At 39.4% G+C, this 20,276-nt stretch overlaps 1 protein-coding gene across 7 annotated transcripts in view; it reads right to left on the bottom strand.

Annotated features, from left to right (window-relative positions):
- Positions 1-20,276, bottom strand: part of GLI3 (GLI family zinc finger 3) — a 207,163-nt gene that overhangs the window by 44,684 nt on the left and 142,203 nt on the right. For all 7 annotated transcript variants that reach the window (XM_044294727.1, XM_044294720.1, XM_044294724.1 and 4 more), the window contains exons 7-8: positions 11,412-11,613; positions 1,622-1,838 (exon numbers count right to left, since the gene is read on the bottom strand). In XM_044294727.1, the coding sequence (XP_044150662.1) occupies positions 1,622-1,838; positions 11,412-11,613 (419 nt within the window). The remainder of the gene's footprint in view (positions 1-1,621; positions 1,839-11,411; positions 11,614-20,276) is intronic.

Consider the following 20,276-nt stretch of genomic DNA (forward strand, 5'->3'; position numbering starts at 1 on the left):
ATAAAAAAATAAAAAAACTGCTGTGACACTAATGTGGTTACTACCTGTCTATCTACAATAATCTATCATTCTATCTATCTATAGATATTATTGTATATTAATGTGTGCAGGTGCATATACCCTTTAAAGGAATTCTACAGGATATTTTAAAAACTAGACTAAATCCTGTATTACTTGATAAATAACAACCTGTTCTCCAATATGGAACTGGTGCACTGATCGCAATGACTCACCCAATCACCGTATATCAAAATGTATCTGCTTGAAAAGATCGGCACTCAGCATCTGGGATCACTCTAGTTAAGCATTTTGTTCCTATAATTGTAATATCACCATACAAATAAAAAGTAAAAAAATGGTAGGATTATACATATAAAAGTAAAAATATGTGATAAAAACACAAATATCCCACTATCCAAATGTCTCGATCAAAAGTGAGCAATCACCAGCGAGATCAACAGCCTATGTGTGGAGTCAGACGTCTCACTCCACACATAGGCTGTTGATCTCGCTGGTGACTGCTCACTTTTGATCGAGACATTTGGATAGTGGGATATTTGTGTTTTTATCAGATATTTTTACTTTTATATGTATATTCCTACCATTTTAACTTGTTATTTGTATGGTGATATTACAATTATAGGAACAAAATGCTTATCTAGAGTGAACCCAGATGCTGAGTGCCGATCTTTTCAAGTAGATAAATCCTGTATTACACCTACTGATTTTTCGGCAGATGATTGCTAACGAACGTTCATAGTTGCGCTCGTTAGCGATCATCTCACAGTCTAATACTGACGCCGACTGCCCGATGAACAGCGGCAAATCTCGTTCATCGGACAATCCAAATCTTTTTACACGGAAAAAAAAAAAAATGTTTGCAGGCGGCAGATTATGGTGTCTAAACATGATCTGCTGCTGGCAAACAATGATTCAGTATAGGGAAGAGTAATGTTATACTGAGGAGGAGATCGATGCATGTAATAGCAGTGGTCTTTTCCGCTAGCAAGCTGGTGATTGCCAGGAAGGAACGCTTCCTCCCCAACAATTGCCTGTTAAATCGGACTGTCTAATACAGCCTTAAAGGGGTTAAACTGATAATCTATCCTCTGGATAGATCATCAGCATCTGATGGGTGGGGTTCACCCGGGACCCCTGCCGATCAGCTGTTTGAGAAGGCAGCGGCGTTGGCAGTAGTGCTGTGGCCTTCTCGCTGTTTACCACAGGCCCAGTGACGTCAAGACTAGTATCAATGGCCTGGGCTAAGCTCTGTTCACTTGAATGGACAGCTGATCGGTAGGGGTCCCGGGTGTCAGACCCCCGCCGAACAGATGCTGATAATCTATCCAGAGAAGAGAATAGATCATCAGTTAAAAAAAAAACTGTAGAACCCCTTTAATAGTGAGTAAATTAAACACAAAAAAACAATACTTCAGTCCTCTGCCAGTCTCTGCCCATAATTTGCTTTGAACATAATGTCCATGTATGGCACATTATCGCTACAGGGAAATAAACTGAGAATGGTGGGGATCACTGGAGTGGTAGCGCTAGAGTTGCTGGTGAATTTTTTGAAATCTTGGAAATCACTTTATATGAAGAAAAGCTAAGAATAGCCTCTTACCTGTATGACTTCTGATGGGCCCACACTGACCTGCACTGGATTCAAGACACTAGGAATTCCTGGAACGGTTCTCTGACTGGGAAAGGTGGGTGCAGGGTGCATAAGTGGGGGGCTGTGTCCAAATGCTGAGCCTATACTATGCTGTCGATTTATTATATGTTGATGCATCTGTTGCAAGGACACTGGGGTAGGTGGATATGTAAAGCTCAATGCTGGGCTGCAAAGAAAGAAGAAAAAAAATAACATTACAAAATGTAAATGAAGCCATTCAGCTTTAAAATGTTACAGATGTTCTTACCCTCTTAGGTATAACTGCACATCTCTGACGAGTAGAGAGATAACAATGCGGCCTATTAATATGTAGTAAAACTACATCACTAAAAGGATTTTCTAGGACACCTTGTGTAATGAGAGATCCGCTAAATGTTAGAATGTGAATACTCCTACATAAGTCTTTGAAATCGCATTATGAGGAAAGAAAATCAATTGGCAAATGTGTCTTGTACACAGCACTTGTCATATCACTCATTTAGAAAAAAAGCGATGGAAGGTTCTGCTCAGCCAGAATGTCACCTAAAAAGAATTTCTGTCAAGGCAGCGTGCACTAAAATCTGTTGTAAGACTGCTGATCAATGCGTTTCAGTGTGGGGATATTCCGATGGGAGATCCCGTCTCTCTCTTCCAGTTTAACATCATTAAATGTCTATTAAAGCCCATTATGCATGCTAATACCTGTCATCACTTCATTACTCCTCTGTGTTCCTGAGCCTACAGTTCAATTCTGAGGAAAATGATATTACAGCATAAAGACTTCACTCTGCAAGCAGGCATTGCCAAACCACTCTTTATTGCATGCTCCTCAAATAAATTGTTCCCAGTGATCCACTCTAATCACTAATGGAAGATAAGAAAGCTATGTTTAATTCCCACTTTTTCTTCTTTAAACAACTCGGCACCTTGGAAGGGGATGTCTGATTCCCGAATCATTTTTATTGTTCCTTCCTAAAATAAAAATGAGTGCTCTCCCTGCCTAGAAATCATTTTGTATTTGACTATTTCCGTATTTCTTCAGAAAGTTTGCATGACAACTCAAGCCTATTCCGGATTCATATGTGTGTACGTGATAGCATGCATAATTACATATTGAGACTGGAAAAGTATTATTTTCATTATAAGAGCATTATATTAATTGTGCGTCGGTAAGAAAAAAATATGGAGCATTTAAAGGGAACCCGTCGCATGTAAATAAAGTCCATTCTGCAGACAGCATGTCATGGAGCATAAGGAGCTGAGCCAGGCTTAGACTAGCCCACAGGGGAACAGATGAATCCCCCGGTTGGCCCCTGATAAAGGTAGGCCACCAGTCCCCCAGCACAGCATCTCAACCAGCCTATGTCCATATAAAAAACTGGGTAGATTATTTAACAAACTACCCAGTTTATTATTATAGATGAATGTGGTGGCTGAGGTGACTTGTAAGTATAGATGCAGGCTAGCCAGTGTCCTTTTTCCCCTTCTCGAAGATGTTGCAGGGACCCTATAATCCACCATCTTGAGCCTCTTATGTGAGCAGGTAGTATTTGCATATACAGTAACTGTACTTTGGGACCCATGAATGAATTTTACTGGTGGGCCCTAAAACTGAGCTGAGCAGATTACTATCTAGATTTGTGGCAAAAATTCAGTGTAACTTTTAATTTAATGATCTAAACCTCTGCTTCGCCTGACCTTAGAAGTCCAGAGGGGAGTCCGAATCAGTGATTGATAGAATTCCTAGAAAGTGTTTATAAGCACAAACAGCTATCAGTTGGACCCTGAAGGTTAGAGAGAGAAGAGGTGTTGATGAACATACTGACTCTTTTGCCACAAAACAATATATGAATTATGTCCTATAACATGTTTCCTGCAGAATGAACAAATTAAGTGACAGGTTCCATAATTACAGATATGATGTATAAAAAATGAATGGCTGGACAATAATGTTGGCACTGCTGCTGCTACAAGAGAACCAAAGTTTATTTATGCTTACACCTCTAGGTATCCAGGCATAGTTTTCTATGTCTACACTGGCAACTTGTACACCATCCAGAAGACAGAGGAGCATATTCCACCAACCCTCTATTTAATCACGTCCCTGTCCAATGGGGCAGACTATTTTCCCTTATTCCTGCATTAGGGTTATATGACCTATCAGTACAGTGGTCCCTCAAGATACAATATTAATTGTTTTCAGGACGAATATTGTATGTTGAAACCATTGTAACTTGAGTAATCGGTTCCAAAGCCACAAAATGTCATCCAAGATAAGAGAAAATTAAGATTTAAGAAAAGTAAGCAGATAACGAAGACATATAAGACAAGTCCTTACATATAACAGTCAGCAATAGCTGCTAACTAGAAACCCAGCTATTTTACCAGAGAGGTGGCTTTGATTAGTTGGATCTGAGGCTGAGGCATTGTATGTTGAGTCTAGTTTCAACTTACGATGGGTCAGAAAAGTTGTAAAATATTGTATCCTGAGGCCATTGTATTTTGAGGGATCAGTGTATTTGGATTGTGGAGAAATAATGAAGAAACTACACAAGCTCAGGGAAAGCATATAAATTGTAAAGCTGGCCATTTGCATTTCATGTATATCGGCTGAACGTGTTGATTTCGACTGAACATCATGCTAGCCCAAGTGTCCCCTCCACAGCTGATGTTGAGGGAGAGAAGATATGGGCATGTTGGATTTCAACTGCGCCATCCTTTCGTTTCTTAGGGAGATCAGCTGAGCATGCATATGTATGGGAGGATCAGAAGAGACAGCTGTGAGCTGAACAAGCATTCAGCCGACAGTTATTTCACGTGTATGGAAAGGTTTTGAACTTGGGAAGGCTGCAGGACAACCCTGCCATATCCATTCATACCCTGTAAATACATTGTAAATAAGTAATGTCTCCCCCACTGCAGTGGCCTGGTATTTACTAGAATATTAAGAGCCCTTTTAGGATTTTATCCTTCCGTCTTTCCTGACTGCTGTATGAAATAGTGATTGGTCAGACTCACGACAGCGGCAATGACATTGAAACACTCCTCCAGATTAGCACCCGCTTTCAGGAAAAATGAACACATCTCACACTCGGCCACATTAGATTAAAAAATACACATCTTATAATTACAGGCAAATTAACTCATTAAAACAAATAATCCCAACGATTTTCATTATTATGCCTCCTTGATAAAGCACAGTCCAAAAACAGGACTTATGCCGAGTAATTATATTGCTATCATTATGACTTGTGAGAGCTTTTTGCCATTTAGGAGAGAATATCATTAGAAATACCCTAAGAGAATGTTGGCGGTATTTGAACAGAACTCTTTTCATTTTACTATGCGCTACTTTTTTTTTTTTGATAATGCAAAGCCCAAACACGGGGAACACGGTAATTGTTCTCTGCAAGAGTCAGTAGGAAATCAGTAATAATGTTCAGTTATTACCAGCCTATAGTCCCTGCCAGTGCTCCTGAAAGGAACTATGAATGATTACAGGCTGACTTTGCTAAGGTAACCACTACGGATGATTGATAGGGCATTAATCAAAAGATGCATATCAGCTTCAGAATTTGTTCACAAGCTCCCTTCTAATAGCTGATTTCATGTTCACTGACTTCTATGCCAGTTTGTTCAATTTATTCTTCAATGTACAGTACAAACCATTCATCACACGGCACAATGATTTAATGCTCCCTCTTCCTTTCAGTGAACATATATTACAAAGTGTAACTACCCTGTTCTGTTCATTAAAACACAGGAAAACAATGTCATGTGTGGATTTAGAAGATCATTCTGCTTTTGATAGGGAACAAATGTACACGGAAAAATATGGAGAATCAGTACAGCTTAGTATTTATTTCCAAAATATTTCATTTTCTCAATTTTATATAAATATTCCACCCGACTTACCAATTAATTGCCGTTTTGGGTAGACAAGACTGCTGTCTGCTCTATATACTGTACAGGTAATTGAGACCATGAGGAACAGGTAAGATTGATATATAGTTTTATTGGAAAAGGGTTTTACGTAATGTCATTTATTGATCTATCTCTGCTCTTTCTATGCTTAAAGAGTAACTTTTAATTTTAATATGATGTCCCTAATGCCCTAAAAAAAACTTTTTTCAATATACTTTATTTATTAATTTTGTATTTTTCTTTGTGTTTTTCCTACCTAAAGAGCATCATTCACTGTGCGTTTAAAACTCAGTTCTCCATAGCTCAGCGGTGTACGGAGTACGGCTGTGAAGTTTATGAATGGGGCCGCAGCAGCTCTGAGTACAGACAGGAGTGCACATTGCTGCTCCTGCCTGTGCTCCCCAGAGGATTACAAACTCCTGGCATAGCACATGGGCACTCTGTACCTATGTACTATGGCAGGATTAGCTGAGCGGAGCGGGCTTCTGCTTCTGATTGCTCCGCTAAACTAAGAGAACTGCATGTCAGCAATATAAACTCCTGCCTGTACTCACAACGCTGCTGCTGCCCATTCCTAAATTTCACACTCCGTACTCTGTACACTGCTGAGCTGTAGTTTTAAGTGCAAAGCGAATGGTGCTTTTTAGGTAGGAAAAGGTTTAGTTACTCTTTAAGAGTCCAGTGGGCGGTCTCATTCAATAATGAACAATGTATGAGTGTGCATACAGAAGAAAAAGTTAGTAGAAGTTCAAAATAAGCAAAATATCAATTTGCTCAGCTCCTCCTGCTCTATAACATGCTGTCTGCATATCAGACTGCATTTACAACATGACAGATTCTCTTTTAAGTTTTTTTTTTCCCAAAAACAAGAGGATGTGACTGACCAGAAGTCCTGAGAATGCAGTACAGGGGCCCATTTTATTACTAAGCGCCGTGTGGAAATACATTAGTTTATTACTGTATATATATATTTATATGCATTTTTTTCATACAAGAACATTCCAAGCCTTTTTAGGCCTGGAAACAATTGAATGCTGTCAACATTGTTTTAACTTTTATGGCTATCCCCAAAATTTTGTTGAAACACATCTAATAGCGGCTCTGGTTACTCTTCAGTTATATAAAGGAAGTGTAGGTTCACGTGGGAAGGATAAAACCACCAGTAGAAAGGTAACCTCAATAACACAAGAAGACGGGCAGCTCATTACCCCCTTACTGACAGCCGCAGATGGGGAGAATTTATAATCTCAATCTACTTCTGTGCAAAATGTTCCTCTGTAATAAGGAAAAATGTACACTTCTGCTGCGTTGCACAGTCTGTGGCTATTAATCCTCTGCTACAAATGTACTAATACATTAAAAGACCTGCGATTCTAAGTCACAATATAAAATGACAGAATAGAAAACATCACTAAACAGTCAGTAAGCTGAAGGAGAACACCTCAGAAGTCTGAAATCACTTAAAATTCTGGTTTTGCATTTGCTACTGCTTCAAGCAAGGGGGGCACAATGTGGCAAGGTCCTAAAATCTAAAGCTGACCATGTAAGAAACATTTAGTCCCCGAACCAAACACTGATTGCTAAACGTAAGGGGCCTTGAAGAAGAAAATGCAACATATTACAAGAGCTACTAGTACCATGTCAATCTAGCCATATACATTTTTCTAGAGACCCACAGAGCTGAAGACATCCTACTAGTGAGACAAGATATCTGCAGTGAGAGGAAGATTGGTCCCACTCTTGCAATTATCATACAAGTACCGTTCAAGCATTTTCCCTACCAAGGCTGATTAAATGGTATATTTGTTTTAACCATTTTATGGCCATGCAAAGACTATTTTTTGTACCAGAATAACCCTTTTTTTTATTGTAGCACTTTAATGAACTGCACTATATGTCCTGTTAAATGTTGTGGAAACTTGTTTCTACGACATTTTCAAATGACTATTGGTGTCACCAAAGTGGCATCACTGTAAGACAACTGAATATAATTGTATTCTTTTTATTATGATATTGCTTCCCAATGTTTCCCATGTTGTGTAAAAATAAAACTGTGCAATCAGTTACATTTGCTAAGTAAACCTTCTTTAGGGTCTCGTACATACACATGGGACATACACACTGTGGATTTGCTGCACGCACATACAGTACCAGCAAAGAGGATGAGATTTTAAGTACATGTAGGTATTCCAGTTACGTAACATTATCTCCTATCAACGGGTTAGGGGATAACTATTAGACTGTGGAGGTCCTAGGCACTGCTAGAATGTACTATCTCCAAAACTCCCATATAACTGAATGGAGCGGCTGTATGCATATCTGACCAGATGCTCCATTCATTTTGGGTGGCTCCAAGGAGTAAAGGGTCCCTGTTCTGGTGATCAGCGGGTGTCCCAGCAGTAGGACCTCCACCAATCTAATAGTTTTAGTTATAACTTTACATAACCAGAACAGCCATTTAAGTAACTGACATGCAGTGTGGATTTCTATGGAAACACTTCTGCCCTGAACCCTAAAAAAGGAAAATACCAACCTTTCCTAATGGCCAAGACCAAAACGGAACAAGGTTTATCAAAACTGCACAAAATTTCTAAAACTGTGCAGGGAACATACATTTGCTGCTGTTAGAACCCTCATGAGTGGCATACATGTATGGCTATATTTTACGACATAAAATGGTGCACATTTTTATTAAATTTGGAGTATTTTACTGCTCCCTTTAGAGCCTTTTTAGACATTTAGCAAAACGGTGGTGATTGGTGTTAAAACAGAAACTGCATAGCCTGCTACATGAGACCCTTTACGTGTTCTAACAGTTCTATAATATTACTTCACCCGCATCAGTTCCAGTGTTAGGTAATACATTTCACTTGGTGTACATTAGACAGTAGTTTCTTCCTATATTTGGCAGATTGGGCTGTCTGGAAGGCTCCAGTGATGTCAATCTGCTATTTGCCTTGTATAGTGTTTTATTTCTGGTGTGATGCAAAATGAGTCTACTCCTTATTAGGTCAGCGCGTTGAGGATTAGCTGCATGTACATGACAAATATGCCACAGAAAGAATAGTACTGCAAGCCGGGAACAGGACAAAGACAAAACTCCTTTGTGCCTAAACCATTTGAGTCTCCGATATGTAGTTCTGGAGAAATATATTATTTTTTTTTTCATTTGGGTTAGTGAACTGCATTGTAATTTTATTAAGATGTGGAGTCTCGAATTGCTAGCTTAACTAACTTAGAATAATAATAAAACTAAACATTACAGACCTCTTAATGAAAACCAAACTTTGTGGCAATTCTGATACCGGTCACAGCTGTGGAATCTACCCCGAAACAGCTGTGATTGAATTTACCATAATTGACTGTATTTCTTTAACTAGAGAATTATTTTTGCTCATGCAACTTACTTACATAGTAAAAAAAAATGCAGAAATACTTGAATCCAAATATTTGTTTCTCTTGGAAATATGTAAAAGTTTTATATGAACACTGCAGAGTTTACTGTATTCTGTCTGGTGATACTGTGTAGGTGTCTGCTTTGTGCCATTTGGGCTTATAGAACAATGAACGGTTCCCTATAATATTCTGACCTTAAAGGGGTTGTGCAAGAATGAGTGTGTTTTGGCACCCCCCCACCCCCCCCTCACCTCGGCGAGACCAGTAAAGGAAAGATGACTTACCTGCTTCCCGGGCTGGTTCTCAGCTCGTCCTCCAGGCCGGCGATGCTGGGCTGCCTCCATGCCGCAGTCAGTGACTGGCTGTGGCGATGTCAAACCAGATGTTGTCATCGAGGGAGCCCAGAGGATCAACGCAGGCCTGGAGGAAAAGGAGCATGGAGCCAGCCCTGGAACGCAGGCAAGTAATTTTATCTTCACAGGTCCAGCCAAGTGGGGGAGTTTGCCAAATCACATGTCCTTTAAATAGGTCTGCATATTATGGCGAAAGATGGGCTTTAAAGTATTCTTACAAGACGAGAAAAAAATTTTTTTTGGAATCCTAAGTTAAAGTATTGTTACAGTGCCATGAAAAAGTATTAACTCGCTTTCTAATTTCTTATATTTTGCATATTTATACCCTCATATGGAGTCCGTCAGTAGTTTTGATCTCTCAAAACTGCTGTCAGCAATTGATGGGTGACTGGAAAATCACTTAAACCAAACTTGGGGTATAGTACCAAGTTCCTGTATAAGACGAAAACTGGATTTTTAACATAGGCATGGAGCTTCATCACAAACCCTCTGTTCGGAATGACGGCTGTAGTGTCAAACTAAGAGACCACTACAACCATCTTTCAGTGCAGAGGAAGGGGGTTGTGGATCGGCTTAAAGCAGAAAGCTGAGGACAATTCAGCATCAGGGACCACCCACATGGCACCTGGAGGAGAGGAGAATGGTATGTTAAAATGTCTGTTTCTGATACAGTTAGATCCATATATATTTGGACACTGACACACATTTGGTTTTTATTACCTGTTTACTAAAACATATAGTTATATAATGAACATGGACATAAAGTCCAGACTTTTAGCTTTCATTTGAGGGTATCTACATTCAAATTGGATGAAGGGTTTAGGAGTTTCAGCTCCTTTACATGTGGCACCCTGTTTTTAAAGGGACCAAAAGTAAATGGACAATTGACTCAAAGGCTGTTTCAGAAAGGCCCACAAACAAACAACAACTGAAAACCACTGCAGTAAAGGCCAGGCAGAGCATTAAAACGGAAGAAATACAGCATCTGGTGATGTCCATGATTTCAAGACTTCAGGCAGTCATTGCCAACAAAGGGTTTTCAACCACGTATTAAAGATTAACATTTTATTTACAATTATTTAATTTGTCCAATTACTTTTGAGCCCCTGAAATGAAGGGATTGAGTTTAAAAATGCTTTAGTTCCTCACATTTTCATGCAATCATTTTGTTCAACCCACTGGGTTGAAAGGAATTCTGTAAAGAGAAGTGGGACAAAATTCCTCCACAGATGGCACAACCAGGTAATAAGATGCAAACACTTTTTCACACAGGTTTTATGGGTCAGTTTGTAATAGAGAGCTTGTTTCTTCCAGTAGATGAAATGAGAATATTTTAAGACGGCATTTTGTGCTTAGTTAGGTACTCACTGTCTAATATTTCATATTGTCTGATACTTTGAAACAATTAAGTGCATGTGTTCTCAGTAGGGAGGGAAATAAGCTGCTGGCAGTAGCTCCAATATCTTCCGTGAGATCAAAAGGATTGGACATGATGAGAACCAACATTCCCGACCCCTTTTCCCCAACATCTGGTGTCAGGAAAGAGGGGCTTCCCCAACCAACAAAAATATCAAATGCTCAGCCACGTCTGGAAGTTTTGGGCATTATTCATCTAATGTTTATCGACACCTTTAACAACCATTTCCATCTCAGCCTTTCATGGCCAAGATGGGAAAAACCTGAGTAACCAGGGGTGGCCAAAGCTGTGGAGACATCCAAGTCGCCTGTACTGCTGACTCCATAAAAGTGAAATGGAGCTGGGACAAACAGCCAGCACAGCAATATATGCTGTTGCTGGTAACCCAGGAGTTACAGAAACAGATCCCATCTACTGGCACTTACTCATATTATTCCCATCAACTTCCTTTAACACCAACAAACTATAGCCAGTATTCCAGCTGCTATCAAGAAATATTTTCTAAAAATAACTAATTTTAAATAGTTTTCCTGTGCTCTACGGTTAAAAGAAGATCTCCACCTAAATTTATTTTTTAAAACTATAAGGTTAACGCTACAGTAAGTGACACAGTTTATTTACTCTTCATTCTCAAGAACAGAAGCAAGGAGCTTTGGAAAAAATGCTTTACCTTATTGCACTTGCTGATAAATGTCCATAAGAGCCACTGGCTGAGGAGCTGCTACGTGAGTTGTTGAGAATAGTAACTAGAGAGTTTGGAGATGTTCTGATCATGGTCTGAAGGTCAAAGCTGTGATCAGAGAGTGGGGATATAGACAACGTTCGTTTCCTGCTCGGCCGGGCTGTGAGCCTAGGGCTGGGAAATCTTGAACCTGAAAAGAAAAGCAAAAATTACAACTTAAGTATACGGTAACTCAGTATAGCTCCACATTAATTTCAATGTGTCAGTTTGTCCAGATGCATTCGGCAGTTCTGCCATAACAGATAGTCAAGGCATTGGCCCACATTTTGCAAACTGTTTGCTTCAAGCAATGAACAAATGTGTTACAAGCAGCAGAAAAATTGGGACGTGCAGATCTATTTTCTCCTAAAGCATAGATGTAAAAGGTGATGTGTAAATACATGATATTGCTATTACAGTGAAGACCCTATTTGCTATAGAGTGGGTCAAAACAGCGAGTAGTCTTGACAAGTGCCTTTACTTTCCACCTGTGATCTACTGGCTACAATTGAGGAAAATTAGGAAGAAAAATGTATCTTCCCAAAGCTTCCCTCGAGGGACTGTTGTTTATTAATGTGCAAGCGCATGATAAATTGCTAAACAAAAGGATAAGACTTCTATGTATTAGCCCTCTCATTTCTGGTGATTTATGAATCTGACGGCTGCTACGACATTCCATTCATTAATTCACCGCAAGCGATGAGATGCTGCTTGGGTTTGAGGTACCAAAAAGCTTGCACCTTTTTATTTAGTAAACCTGTAGACCTGAAAATAAAGTGAAGAACCCATTGAGGTACACTTACCATTGTATTTTTAGGACGATAATCACATATAATAAATACAAAATAAATAACTCTATTGAGGTATAGTGTTCTGCTATAAATAATATGTGTGAATAATGATATACTGCTAGCTCATAAAGGGGTTTTCAGGGAATAACTTTTTTTATGTAATGTCCAATGCCTGTATCCATAAATAAAAGAATCATACTTACTTGCTTCCTTGTCTCTCCGGTCCTCTGCACTGGCTCCCGCATGACCATGTTCCGGTCCTTCATGGGCATGGTTACATGCCCTACCGCAGCCAACAACTGGTCCTGCTTGTGGCCATGTCACCACTGAAGCAATTATTTTCTACAGCCAGAGGTGGACTAGGAGCTTAAAATAAACCTAAAAATGCCCCCATGTTGTAGAAGAGTCCCAACTGACAAAAGGCAGGGCAACACATCTAGGCAGTGCCAACACAAATAGATAGTGACAAAATACTGCCCCAGAAGAACCAAATACCGTAGTGCAGCACAAGATACTGATGCCCCATTGCAATATTCAACTGTCTCACTGTCCTGAGAATGGTGATACAGTTGAATTCAGGAGGGCACCTGCACCCACTGGCCAGGTGAGTAAGTACCTGATGCCCCCAGCATTAATTAATGCTGAGAGCATCAGATCATTAGGTACCCAGCTGACAGCCGTGAGGGGGGCTCTAGTGGCCCCGTGGGCATCGGCCCACTGGCAACATTCCCTATAGGGTGTATGGCCAGTCCGCCCATGTCTGCAGCAGAGCATGTGACCATGCTCATGCAGCATCGGATGTAAACAGTCCTGTGGCCAAAACATAGACATGCAGAAGCCAATGTGAAGGACTGAAGCAGAATGAAGATGGTAAGTATGAATCTTCTATTTATGGAGGCAGGCTGCAGGCATTACATAAAAAATCTTTATTCGCCTTTAAGAGCTTACACCATTACTCTATTACGCAGCTTTAATACCATTGGCCTAGTGTACAGTTTTTGAATTGTGTTGAGAAGCTATATAAATGACGCTGAGAAGCAGTAGATCAATGCATAGCATGTGGATGTGCGATCCATGGGGGACATTTATTATTGGCAGCTTTTTTTAGGCATTTTCAAGTGTCTCTTTGCTTTGTGTGTCTGCGCCAAATTTATGAAATGACCAATGTTAATAATATATTCGGTGTGATTGCAATACGGTTTACACCTATATGTATAAGAGTACACCAGGGGAGAGCGTGGTGTGGGTTGCAATTTATATTGTTTTTGCAACATTTGAAATAGTCAAATATAATAAATGTGTAAACACAGTCAAATGTCCTGCACATAGAACACTGTGAAAAGTGGCGTCAAGAGGCAAATGCTACAAAATGTACCGCAAAAAATGTACCACATTACACATAACAAATACATACAAAAAAGAGCTGTAAAAAGAGCTGTAAATGTACCCCTGTGTCGTTTCTTCTTTTGGGAATCGCACCTTTAGTACCACTACATTTGATGTAAAAAATTAATTACGTATTTGCAAATCGACTGTCAAAGCCAAATGTCTTACTAAAGAGAGGATGACGGGGCAGCACCAGTTCTCATCTACTCGTGGCATGTAACCCCATTAAAGTCTTCCTGCTACAGAGGAGATTAACATAAGTTATCCACCGTGAATACAATTTATCTGCTGTTTAAATAAAGCCTTTGGCTCTCATTATAAACACAAACACGGGAGGATTTATTTTATGCCCAGAGATAATTATCTGCTCTAAATGTTTTTCCAGTTAGGCCGACTGCAGCATGTTAAAGAAACCAGAGCATGTCCTTCTTCTGCTATGTTTCCTCAGTTGTACCCCTGCATGATCAACCTTTCACTTTACAAAACTGCACAGTCACCAAAGAGCAACCGCTTGCCTTCCAAGTCAAAAATGAAAAGTTTTTATTTTATTAACATTTTTTGCTTTTTGCTATTTCTTGTAATTTGTATGGTTCTATATTACTCGTATTGTTGCCTCACAATCTCGACCTAAAGACAGCAATGGCCGATTATATATGTCAAAGAGGGAGAAAGAGAAGAAAAATATTATTTTTAACTCTTCCCTCTAAATCTAAGCACAAGGCCTGACTCTTTAATAGTAATGCCTAGAGAGGGAAGAGATAAGTTCCGAATATCATATTTGTCATTAAAACCTGAAATTGGTACAAATCTTTAAGTAAAACTGAACTGGAAACTATCCTGGACACAGAGGGGGGAATTTATCAAGTGATTTGTGCCAATTTTGGGGCATGTCATACTTGCATAAAGGTTCTGTGACTTTTCTACTTTTTAAAAATAGTGAGAAACTTTGAGGGTACAGTCTGGCAGATTTATTAGTTATTGAGTAACAATGTACGCCTTCTTTTACCAGTATATATTTCAACTACTGGCTTTTGAACAGCCCAAGTTGCGGCAAACTTTTTAAAATGAATGCACATCTTAGGGTGGGTTCACACTAGCGTTAGGAATTCCGTTATGGCTTTCCATTATAACATGGTTATAACGGAAAATAACTGAATCCATAAGACTGAAGACGGATCCGTTCTTCTGCCCATAGACTAGTATTATGACGGAATGCAAAATGGAAGCCTTTAAAAGGCATTCTGTTTGTTTTCCGTCCTAATAGAAGTCTATGGGAATCAAAATGGACCCGTCTGGTTCCCGTTATGCAAGACGGAAAACAAAGTCCCGTCGACAGGACTTTGTTTTCCGTCTTGCATAACGGGACCCAGACAGATCCTTTATGCTTTCCCATAGACTTCTATTAGGACGCAAAGCAAACAGAATGCCTTTTAAAGGCTTCCGTTTTGCATTCTGTCTGGGCATTCCATTATTTTCCGTTATAACCATGTTATAACGGAAAGCCATAACGAAATCCCTAACGCTAGTGTGAACCCACCCTTAGGCCTAGTTCACACGACCGTATTGCTTTTATTGTTTTTTGCGGTCCGTTTTTCACGGATCCGTTGTTCCGTTTTTAAATTCCGTTGTGTTTCCGTTTCCTTTCCGTTTTTCCGTATGGCATATACAGTATACAGTAATTAGATAGAAAAAATTGGGCTGGGCATAACATTTTCAATAGATGATTCAGAAAAAACGGAACGGAAACAGAAGACATACGAATGCATTTCCGTATGTGTTCCGTTTTTTTTGCGGACCCATTGACTTGAATGGAGCCACGACCCGTGATTTACGGCCAAATATAGGACAAGCTCTATCTTTCAACAGAACGGAAAAACGGAAATACGGAAACGGAATGTGTGAACACATTCCGTTTTTTTTTGCGGAACCATTGAAATGAATGGTTCCGTATACGGACCGTATACGGAACACAAAAAACCGGCCCGTACACCCGCAAAAAAAACGTTTGTGTGAACTAGGCCTTACTCTATCACACACCAGTTTTAATTTCCTGTACAATTATTTGAATGCATGCTTACTGGAAGTCAACAGGAGTATATGATGTTCTCTACATAAAATGTATTTTTGGCATTTTGACCCCTGTGGCAATTTTTCCTAAATCAAGCATGCTCTAAGTGTGGCACTTTTCACACTTTACTCCACTCTTAGACCTGTGTTGCATTTTTATTTTTATTTTTATTTTTTTAAACACCAGAAAATGTGTGAATGCAGCCTAAGAGTTTCCTGTTAATATATACTGAACTTCCCCAAAACCTGAGAGTGTCCCAGTCACTGTTTTACTGTATGGGTGGCCATAAATACAGTCACTTTCCATTTTAATTCATCTGAGACCTGGTAACAGCCAAGTGGATGTATGTTGACATAAAACACTATAAAAGAGTGTCAAAATCGTCAATGAAAACCTTAAACTTAAAGCTGAAGGAGTCACAGTAGTCTGTAGAAAAATGTTTGTCTAAAACCTTGTTCAAACGTCAGTGTTTTGTCAGTGATTTTGAGCCAAAACCAGGGGCGGCGCTAAACACAGAAGAGGTGCAGATCTTTCCCTTATGTTTGTGGAGGCTCCAATCCTGGTTTTGGCTCACAATCACTGATGGAAATCACTGACCAAAACAATTATGTGTGAATGAGGCTTAAAAGCCATCTCTATGACATAAAAGGCATATAAAGAAGTTAAGAACATCTCAGGTAGGAAACTGTTATTTTTGGCTACTGCCTCCATGCTGCAGAAGATCTCTTGATTACACTATAGTCCCATTAAGCATCCACTCAAGATAAGTAACATGTAAAATTATATAACTTTTTACTTGTCAGTTAGAGGCCTCAAATTGGTTTACTTATTATCAAATGATGCAGATATATTCATTCTCTTAGACATACACAGTGGGGGAATATAGGTATTTGCAACTTTTTGGGTTTACTTGTGCAAAAATTTAGCGGCTTTTTGCAATTTTACACCACTCACTCCAGATTTGAAAACTAGGTAGGGGAAATGGGCATGGCTCTCCAGGTTTATCATTGCAGCATTCTTCTAAAAACCCACTCCAGTACGGCGTGGCATAAAAAAAACAAAAACGGAGTAGCATTTCTAAACAAGGCCGATGTGAAGTGGGCCGGTGCACCGCTGTTTCAATAGCTCTTACTGCAGTTCATGGGAGCTACAAAAACAGCAAAGCAGAGCAAGCTATGCTGTTTCTGAGTGGCCGGCCCTTAGTCCCATCTCGCATTAGTAATGGCGGGATGGGATAACCACTTTAACAAACATGCAGCATTTGATAAATTCAGCACAAACAATGTTAACGCAGACTCAAGCAAAATTGACTTCATATGTTACCCTCATAATCAAATTGTTCTAAAATCTTTTGTGCAGATTTTAATAATGGATCGAATGATTTGTCTATACACTTTCTTGAAGGGGTTGTCCCACAAAAAATATTCCACGTGTTTCAAACCAGCACCAAGATCTAAATAGTTTTGTAACTGCATGTAATAAAAAAAATTGTATAGCCACTGGAATATTCATAAAGACTATCTATATATTGCCACCTGCTGATCTGTCCTTTTCCTTAATTCTCTGTCCAGGTGGACGCACATGCTTAATTTCATCCTTCAAATGCCACCAGCAGTATCTACTGTTAGAAGCTGTGACAGTAACAGGCAGAGAGCTGCAGTAGAAAAGACACAGGGGCAGATTCATCGTTACACTTACAGTACAGCTGGTCCTCACCGGAGTGAAATTGTGCATTTTTTGCGACTTTTTAAAATTGTTGCAATAGTAACTCTGTCTAGAGATTCATTTACATAAAAGTCGAGCCAATAAAAGTCACACATTTTTGCACAGTTTTAGCGATAGTGCAAAAATTTGCGACTTTTTCACTGCATTATTATGACTTAAGCTAATGATAAATCTGGCCGACAGTCCCTTAGCTCTGATAGGGAGAGAGCTGCAGCGTAAAGGACATGCCTCCTGAGAAAGGACAAGCCCCCTGAGCTGTCAGCTTGAAATAAATCTAGCACAGCAACTGGAGCACTGAATGGGGAGATCCCTGGATGCATGTGAGGTACAGGGCTGGTTCTAGCTTTGATAGAAGGAGACTGTAATGTACTATATGATGTCTGATTCACTGTTTACACCAATCATGAGATAACCACTTAACATTTTTCCACCTATTCATAAAAAATCTGGCTTTGTACTGTTTGTTTGCTTGTCTCACAGATTCAAAAAGACAGGGTAATGCAGAAAAAAACTTTATTAATGAATACATATAATATAGACTTAAACGTAAGATCCACTTTATGTCTGAAAAGCCTTTTCTTAAAGGTAGCATGATCTAATATGGAATCTATTTTAATTCTCGCAGTTGTCCTTTAGCTCCTGAGGGTGCGTGAGACTACGACAACTTTCAATAAACAGGCATATACACTGTAGGTTAATGTTTATGAGTAATCTTGACCTTGTAGACTACAATTTCCTGAGCAAGGCCTCATGCACATGACTCATAATTTGACACATGCAGAAATATATTGGACCATAAAATATCATTGTACCACACAATTTCAATACATCGTATGGACAGACAAGAACAGAGGTATCACTTGCAGCTTTTTTGCCCCAATTCAAAAATTGGGGCAAACAGCCAGTTTGGACCAAATGCCGAAGCCCCATTTTTCAAATCGGACATGTCTCAATTTATGTGGTAATAACTTTGGAACGATTTAACTTATCCAAGCCACTCTGAGATTGTTTTCTCGTGACACATCATACTTCATGTAAGGCTACTTTCACACTGGCGTTTCTGTGTCCGCTTGTTAGATCCGTTTAGGGCTCTCACAGGCGGCCCAAAACGGATCAGTTTAGCCCCAATGCATTCTGAATGGATAAGTATCTGCTCAGAATGCAACAGTTTGCCTCCGTTCCGCTTTGGAGGCGGACACCAAAACGCTTCTTGCAAACGATGCGGAGCCAAACGGATCCATCCTGACTTACAATGGGGAAGGATCAGTTTTCAATGACACAATATGGTGCAATTGAAAACGGATCCGCCTCCCATTGACTTTCAGTGTAAGTCAAAACGTATCCGTTTGCATTATCATGAACAAAAAAAATAATAAATATTTTTTATTTATTTTTCGTTCGTGGCAATGCAAATGGATCCGTTTGGAACAGATACAGGCGTTTGCATTATCGGTGCGGATCCGTCTGTGCAGATACAAGACGGATCCGCGCCTAACGCAGGTGTGAAAGTAGCCTTAGTGGTGAATTTGAGTTGATAAGTTTTAACTTTATGCATAAAAAAATAAATAAAAATTTGCTGAGAATTTGGAAAAATTGGGTATTTTCAAAATTTGCATTTCTCAGCTTTTAAGACAGATAGTGATACTTCATAAAATAGTTATTACTTTACATTATCCATATGTCTACTTTATGTTTGCATCATTTTGTAAATGTCATTTTATTTTTTCAGGAAATTAGAAGACTTAGAAGTTTAGAAGCAAATTAAAAAAAATTAAGAAAATTGCCAAAACCCACATTTTTAAGGACCAGTTCAGTTATTGAGTCGTTTTGTGGGACTTAATTAGTAGAAAATGACCCATAAATGACCCCATTTTAGAAACTACACCCCTCAAGTTACTCAAAACTGATTTTACAAACTTTGTTAACCCTTAAGGTGTTCCGCAAGAATTAATAATAAAAAAAATTGTGTGCAGATTTTCCATTTTAATAATTTTTTCCTGTTACACAGTTACACAGTAAGGGTTAGGCTACTTTCACACTCGTGTTTGGTGTGGATCCGTTTGTATTATCTGTAACATAGCCAAGACGGACTCGTCTTGAACACCATTAAAAGTCAATGAAGGACGGATCCGTTTTCTATCGTGCAAGATTGTGTCATAGAAAACGGATCCGTCCCCATTGACTTATATTGTGTGTCAGAACAGATCCGTTTAGATAAGTTTCGTCAGATGGACACCAAAGCGCTGCAAGTGGAATGGAGATGGAATGGAGGCAAACTAATGCATTCTGAGCGGATCCTTTTCCATTCAGAATGCACTAGGGCAAAACTGATCCGTTTTGGACCACTTCTGAGAGCCCTGAATGGATCTCACAAACGGAAAGCTAAAACGCCAGTGTAAAAGTAGCCTTACCAGCCGAACAAACCTCAATATGTAATGCCCTGATTCTGCAGTTTACAGAAACACCCCATATGTGGTTGTAACCTGCTGTATGGGCACACAGCAGTGCTCAGAATGAATGGAGCGTCATATTGTTATCAGAAGGCAGACTTTGCTGGAATGGTTTTCAGGTGCCATGTCACATTTAAAGAGACCATGAGGTACCCCTAGAAAGAAAACCCTCAAAATTGACCCCATTTTTGAAAACTACACCCCTCAAGGAATAAATATAGTGGTGAAGTGACCCAACAAGCGTTTCATCGAATTTAGAAACGCATGGCTGTGAAAATAAAAAATGTACTTTGATTTCCAATATAATGTTGCTTTAGCCCTACATTTTTTATTTTCACAAGGGCTAACAGGAGAAAATGCACCCACAATTTGTTATGCACTTATTCCTGAATAC

The sequence above is a fragment of the Bufo gargarizans genome, chromosome 5 (genome assembly GCF_014858855.1).
Source record: "Bufo gargarizans isolate SCDJY-AF-19 chromosome 5, ASM1485885v1, whole genome shotgun sequence".
NCBI classification, from domain to species: Eukaryota; Metazoa; Chordata; class Amphibia; order Anura; family Bufonidae; genus Bufo; species Bufo gargarizans.